The sequence below is a fragment of the Diprion similis genome, chromosome 10 (genome assembly GCF_021155765.1).
Source record: "Diprion similis isolate iyDipSimi1 chromosome 10, iyDipSimi1.1, whole genome shotgun sequence".
NCBI classification, from domain to species: domain Eukaryota; kingdom Metazoa; phylum Arthropoda; class Insecta; order Hymenoptera; family Diprionidae; genus Diprion; species Diprion similis.
The window spans coordinates 5,049,845-5,056,870 of record NC_060114.1 but is presented as its reverse complement, the minus strand read 5'-3'; the positions used below and the strand labels follow the sequence as shown (position 1 = coordinate 5,056,870).

At 36.3% G+C, this 7,026-nt stretch overlaps 1 protein-coding gene across 3 annotated transcripts; it reads left to right on the top strand.

Moving 5' to 3' along the window:
* Positions 1-1,114: 1,114 nt before the first annotated feature.
* Positions 1,115-6,507, top strand: LOC124411171 (phosphatidylserine synthase). Of its 3 annotated transcripts, XM_046890120.1 has the most exons (6): positions 1,485-1,603; positions 1,807-1,936; positions 2,942-3,766; positions 4,528-4,750; positions 6,012-6,075; positions 6,423-6,507. In XM_046890120.1, exons 2-6 carry the CDS (start codon positions 1,926-1,928, stop codon positions 6,485-6,487), a joined length of 1,188 nt encoding a protein of 395 aa, XP_046746076.1. In that variant the 5' UTR covers positions 1,485-1,603; positions 1,807-1,925; the 3' UTR covers positions 6,488-6,507. The 3 variants fall into 3 exon arrangements, with proteins under 3 accessions (XP_046746073.1, XP_046746075.1, XP_046746076.1); XM_046890117.1 differs by lacking the exon at positions 1,807-1,936 and having other exon boundaries at positions 1,115-1,603; XM_046890119.1 differs by lacking the exons at positions 1,807-1,936; positions 6,012-6,075 and having other exon boundaries at positions 1,115-1,603.
* The last annotated feature ends 519 nt before the right edge of the window (positions 6,508-7,026 follow it).

The window sequence follows — 7,026 nt, the reverse complement described above, 5'->3', positions numbered from 1 at the left end:
GAGAAATTACAAAATTATGCGGTAATATGGGAGCGGTCTTTAGCAATCTTCCGTGATACTAAGAAAAAAAAAAAATATTTCCAGTAATATTGCGGCGATATATAAAACTTTTTTGATGAGAGATGCGTTTTCATCCATACTCGACAAGGTTCGTTAGATTATTTAACTTGTCATGAAAGTCTTTTAAACTCGAAATGGCAAATCCTTTTACACTGCAATACCGACGAATTGTGAACGCTATTCTGCACTACCGCCACACGCTGCACTACCACTGCCCCTACCACCACAGTATGTATGTAATACGTACTCCACTACTGTATATGCTCTGAGCACTGCACTAATAAGTCGATTGTGAAATGTGAATGATAGTTAAATGTATGTATGTATGTAGTATATATAGTCAATAAGAGCAAAACCAACTGCTGTAGAAAGTTGGTTCATTTATACTTCCAATAGCAATTTTCATATACAGCAAGATACTACAAAAAAAAACACCAGAATCGTTAACCAACTATACTTACTGAACTCTATACCAATTGGAACGGCGGCAGCGGCGACGGTTCCGAAGAGAGTGATAGCTCAAGGTACACGTGTTGTCTCGTTCTACCAGCTACTGCGCATGCGTCGAACCGTCTAAACAAAAAGTTAATCCTACAAATTTACTCGTTACGTATTCGTGAGAAACGATGGAGAAACGGGTGTATAAGCTTTTTGAAAGACTGTATGCTGTGTGAGAGTAACATACTGGTAAGATTTCATGGGCAGCAAAAAATAGCAGCAGTAGCAGCAATTCACTGAAAGTTACTAGAACTTCCGCCGCAAGTTTTTGCTGCTTGAAGTTCATTCATGCGAACAGCAAAGAAGCAAATTCATGAGCAACGCTGCTACTGCGTCGAATTACTAGAGTACTAGACCGATGTTAGTAACATCTAGTAAGTTACTAAACTGCTAATAACTATCAGCAATTGTTTATCTCTTTTGTGCAGCCGAGTTTGCGTCTAGCTCTGCCTCTATCCTAGGGAGTTTTCAACACTGCTAGCTAGTTTCGTAATGCACTATGTGGAACAAAAGAACAAACCTCAAGTGAAAATACCCGAATTAATCCAGCCTAACCTAATCCGAACCATCGAAACCTAACCCAACCTGATCTAATCGAGCCAAATAAGAAATAACCTAATCTAACCTAACTCTCGAATATCAAACAGGAGCATCGTAATCGCATTACACGAGCTTCCGATGAAACATGCGATGCGTAAAACATAACGAAAACAAAACCTAATAAATGTATAAATATATAAATGCATATTTTAAGTAAACTGAAGTAAACATATAATTACAAAATTTAACGTAAAATGACAAGTAACGAGTTACCTGAGGGTACCTCATTGCGAAATAGGCTGCAAGGGCGAGAGGAAAATTTGAATAAAAATCGTAATTTATCGGAAAGCAATGATGGTTACAAATTGAGTCAAGGAACTGACAGCTTCTCCAAGATCAATGAACGCCCCGTCGACGACATATCCATCGAATTTTTCTACAAACCTCACACTATAACCTTACTTCTCATCTCAATCGGTGCTGTTATCTACTTCGCATTTGTCAGGTACGTTTCATTTATTCACGTCACCTTGCATGCGCTTCATATTATTCTGCACAACTATTCCCTGGTCTAACCATTTCTCGAGCAATTTGCATACTGTATTATAACTCATCTTTCTTGATTTTTTTCACCATTACATACACTAGTTTCGATTTTTCGAATTGTTTTACCTCGTTCTCTCCTTTTGTTTGTCCATTTTTTTTCAGCTAGACGAATCCGATGGATGTTCAGCCTCTTGATTGCATCCACGTAGATTTATTTGAAACGACTTGCCACTACAAGCTTGTTGAAAGGCCAATGATAATGGGTCGCATTTATTTTGTGAATGAATCAAAGGCGCGACTGCTACAGGAGTTTGCAAAGCCTGTTACTTGTGAAAAACAAGTCTAATTCAGTAGCAAATACTCTTCAGTCCATTTATGATGATTAGTGAAATATCTAGACAAATCAGCAATATTGAATTATATTTTATTATCATACATTTAGATGAGAAACCAAAGTTTAATGCTATCAAATTTAAAAACAGTTATTCGGAGCAACTTCAAAAACGAGAAATATATAAACTCGTTTCTGTCGATGAAACAAAATTTTTTCTATTCGCATCGTACCTTGGAATTTACATTGCTCACTTTTTTCAATTATTGATTACTTTGGTGGAAAAGAAAGAGAAAAAAATATTTCTTTTCATATTATAGTTCGTATTTTAATCTCTGTTAGCGCTGAAGTAATTTTCAATACTGCAACGACTTTATTATGCTTTTGTCAAAGTCACTGAAACCTTTTTACCAACTCGCATTCATTCACTTGAAATCACATGAATTCATTCAAATTGATTTAAATTCTGTTAAAGTGGCACATCACTCAAGATTGTGAAATAAAATTCACCTTCCATTACAGAATAATGATTATTAATGTTCTAAAAATTATTCATTCCAAAATCTTTGTAGAAACTGCTTTGACGTTTCTCTTACGTCTTCAGCCATCTACTCGTATCGACTACCTTAAATCATAGTAATGATGCTGAACATGCTGGTATGTCGAAGACTCAACATCTTCATAGTCATTCTGAAATTTCAAAATAGCCAATCTTGTTCGAAAGTTTCTTTGCATTAACATTACTAATGGCAAACCTACCAATACGTAGACTTCGTTACCCAAGAACACTTGCATCTCATTTTTCTACTTACTGCAGCGAGCAATACCTTTGAATCTCGAAGAAAAAAAAATGGCCTATTTCTACAGGCTCGCTTTAATAAAATTGAACAAAATTGAAGCGAGTTTGCTAAAATAAAAACAGACAAAGTTTTCTCAACGTCATCTTTTTTCATTAATTATTCACAGAGATGCGGCAAACGTCGAGGACAATATCTGGGCGGGAATCTTGTGCGTCGTCTTCTTCTTCCTGATCATATCTGTGCTGACATTTCCCAACGGTCCGTTCACCAGACCGCATCCAGCGGTTTGGCGAATAGTTTTTGGATGCAGTGTCCTCTACCTGATGGGTCTGCTCTTCATGCTCTTCCAGAATTACGAGACTGTCAGGCGAATCTTGGTCTGGATAGATCCTGGCTTGTCGTCGTTCAGAATCGACATGGACAAGGAGTATGGCGTAAACTGCTCCGACATATCGTTGGAGAAGATATGGAATCACCTGGATGTGTTCGCACTGGCACATTTCCTCGGATGGACTTTCAAAGCGGTGCTGATAAGGCACCTCGGAATTTTATGGGCGATCAGCGTGATGTGGGAGGTGACGGAGATCGCCTTTGCCCATCTGCTTCCCAATTTCGTCGAGTGCTGGTGGGATGCTCTGATCCTTGACGTCATCCTCTGCAACGGCCTCGGCATTTGGGTCGGACTTAAGATATGCGCTTGCCTCGAGATGCGCGAGTACAAATGGGTCAGCATCAGGGACATCGAAAGCACCACTGGGAAACTGAAAAGAGCCGTGCTTCAGTTCACCCCTGGAAGCTGGACCTCCGTCAGGTGGCTCGATCCGAACTGCACTTACATGCGATTCGTTGCTTTGTCTCAGCTTGTTATCTTCTGGCAGATATCCGAGCTCAACACGTTTTTCCTCAAACACGTTTACGAGTTTCCACCGTCACATCCGTTCGTCGTTTCCCGGCTTGTACTGATTGGAGTTATTGTTGCACCTTCAGTAAGGTGCGAAAATTCAAATTACACATTATTATGAATAAGGATGAATCTGTGCGACCCTATCAAATCGAATCATGGAAAATTAGGAAATACCGTTTGAAAACGCCTCAGCTGTGTTATTTGCACCAAAGATAGTGAAGACGGTTTGAAAACATTTCTGTTATGTGGTAGAAATAAATTTGAGCGCATTGAAATGAAAAAATCTAAGTTTATAGCAATTTTAGAAGAGGCTCGATAACTACAAAGTTGAAGATGATTGAACTCTGGTATTTCCAACCGATTATGTTTCTGGGCTTATTTGGTTCGTCATAGAAATCTCCAGAGATCACTCGAGAAAATTTTTGTAAACAGTCATCTCTAGAGTGGATAAAAATAGGTTTTTTCAAGTATTGTACAACCGATGAGATATAATTATTCGAAACGTAAGATTTTTTTAATAATTTCAAGACAATTCGTGGACGTATTCTCAGTAAGCATAATGAGCCTGAAAACACTAGAATTGAATGAAAAACACCAGATTTTAATCATTTTGAACATTCTGATGATAAAACCTTTTCCAAAATTGCCGATGTATTAGCTTGTGTTACTCGAACTTGCTTGGATTCGTTTCAATTACATAATCAAGAAGTTTCATTCCAGACGACAATCATTGATGCAAATAAGATCGGTTAGTCCGCTCATGATGCCCAAAATTTGTTGAATTCGTTCAAAGAGGTTGAATTTCCGTCGAAGAAGCTTGTTTTGACAAAATAATTCAACTGTTCCAGGCAATACTACATGTACGTTACGGATCCATCGTGTAGCAGGGTGGGAACTCAATGCTGGGTATATGGGGCGATAATGGTGACGGAGGCTCTCCTCTGTGTACGTCACGGAGCGCCGGTATTCGAACGTACACAAGCGCTAAATATTCTTCTTTGGCTTCTTTGCCAGTCATTTATTTCTGTGCTATGTGTGTATGGCTGCGTCCTTTGGCATCAGTATTTCGAGGTACGATTACTCGCTATTCGTAAGATGTGATCGCTCTGGTGAAAAAATTCATCCATTAATTACCCACACCTTTTTCTCATTGACGATGACGGTGTTGTTTTGTCGAGAAACAATGAAAAGTTTCGCTCTATATTTAATGTGACCATTTGTCTTAAAATTCGCCAAATCGTGGAAAATTTCAGAGAATTTTGTTTGACATGGAAAAGTTGAGGAATATTAGTAAGTACTTGCAATTATTTCTGGAGATTCCGCGTAATATGATGTTCGATTCGATCTATACATTTTTCAACTGTTATTAATAACACTGGTTAATACGAATTTTGAGTCTGGGTTTTAAATGTCAAATTTTGATATCTTCCACGAAATTAAAAAAAAAAAAAAAAAAAAAAAGTTTCATCAGATAAAGTTTACTTTTTATGTCAACGTGCTGCTACTTGCTGCTTATACTATCAACCAACAACTTCCAGACTTACTTATCAAAGTAAAAAAGACAAAAGCAAATTTTATAAGTAATAAATGAAGATTTTGGTTATCATTTGATGTATAGAATCAAAATTCACTCATTTAAACTGAACTCAACAAAAAAAAAAACTTTCTGTTGGCCTGTGTAATTTGAACTAGCTGATCATCATTTTACTCGCTTGCTACGCTCGCTTCATTACCAACGTTTATGTATAAAGATGACGATGATGATATTATTTGTAACGTGTACATAAATGCTTGAAGCCTGAACTTCGTATTTACTAGTATTTATAACCTTCTATTTTTTATTTACAAGCCATTCAATACCAACGTTTTTAAAAAATACGGAAAATGGGTAATTTAGATCATGATCGTTTCACAGGATATCACTCTGGTCTTTGCAAACTGCTGATTAGTGGAATTAGTCAAAGACATTAAAAAGAGAAACGCTTTCGAGATATTAGAGAAATTTTTATGAAATATCATCTTTTACGAAAATGTAGATTTTCTAAAAACACTACTGCCTAACACTACTGCTCCAAAAATTCCAAAAATTTATCAAGCCTTAGAGTTCCAATTATTTCAGATGTTTTCCCAATATCTTTCAATTTTTTCACCAAGGTGCCATATTACGATCAACATTTTTCTACTTTTTTTTTTTCATTTCTCTTATGTTGTTCTAATCCTGAATATTTTTCTGTTTTGTGTTTATGTTGTTACTTTTGTTTTTTTTTTTTTTTTCTTTTGTTACTAACGCATTTTGCGTTTTGTGCGCTGCGCATGGCGTTTGTTGTTTCAGAGTGGGAAACAAATATCCTCTAGCGAAACTGGCAAGAATCGTATGGATGAAAACGTCAGCGGTGGTATGTTGTTTTCATTTTTGTTTTTTTTTTTTGTAAGAATTTTAATTTGAACTTGAGTCGTAATGGTGAACCGGATCACAAAAAAATCAGTCGTCATTGTTTTCATTTCTTTCTTCCATTTTTCAACATAAATTTTTCTTTAATTTAGCAAATAAGCTTGAGATCAAGTAATATCGTAACAATTGTAAATTTTATTCAAGAGTATCCAGAATTAAATTTCCGCTCAACTTGATAGATTTTGTTCAATTTTTTACGTATCCAGTTTACCATTATTAGCCTCAGTCATCACGTGATATTATGGTGATAAAACCACGTCGCAAAGTGATGAATGTTAATTAATCTTCCAGGGAACATGGCTAGCTGCACACGTTTTACACAGACTGTTGGACCAGTGAATAAAAAAGCTTTGTGAGCTTGTACCTCGTACCTACAGATTTGCTGGTAATTAGTTTTCTTTTTTCCCCCTTCATTTTATGTTATTGTTGTCAAATTTTTTTTCAATTTAGAGAGAAAAAATTATCAAACCCTTTCTAGTCAAGTAACTGAATCATAGGCCTGTTATAAATTGAAGTTATAATTGTGAGGAAGATAAAACTCAATTTACAATTGTGTATTACGATGATGATAATTGCATGTGATCACTCGAGTGTGAATGAGAGAGTTAATGAATTTTTGTCTGATTATGATGCTCTAATTCGTTCTGTAATGATATTAGGTAAATACAAAATATTGTTACAACTCGTGGTCTCAAATTTATCCCAATCACCATCCATCATCTGAAGACATAAATCCTGAAGGATTTTAATCTAAAACTATATTTCAGGACCGCTCCTGAATTGAATAACGAAATAGATATTCCACTAGTGAGGTGGCGCTTGTTTCAGGAATCGGTCTAAATTTGAATAATCTTGCCTGATCTGAAAGTAAATGTGAAAAAGTACTTGTTGAATA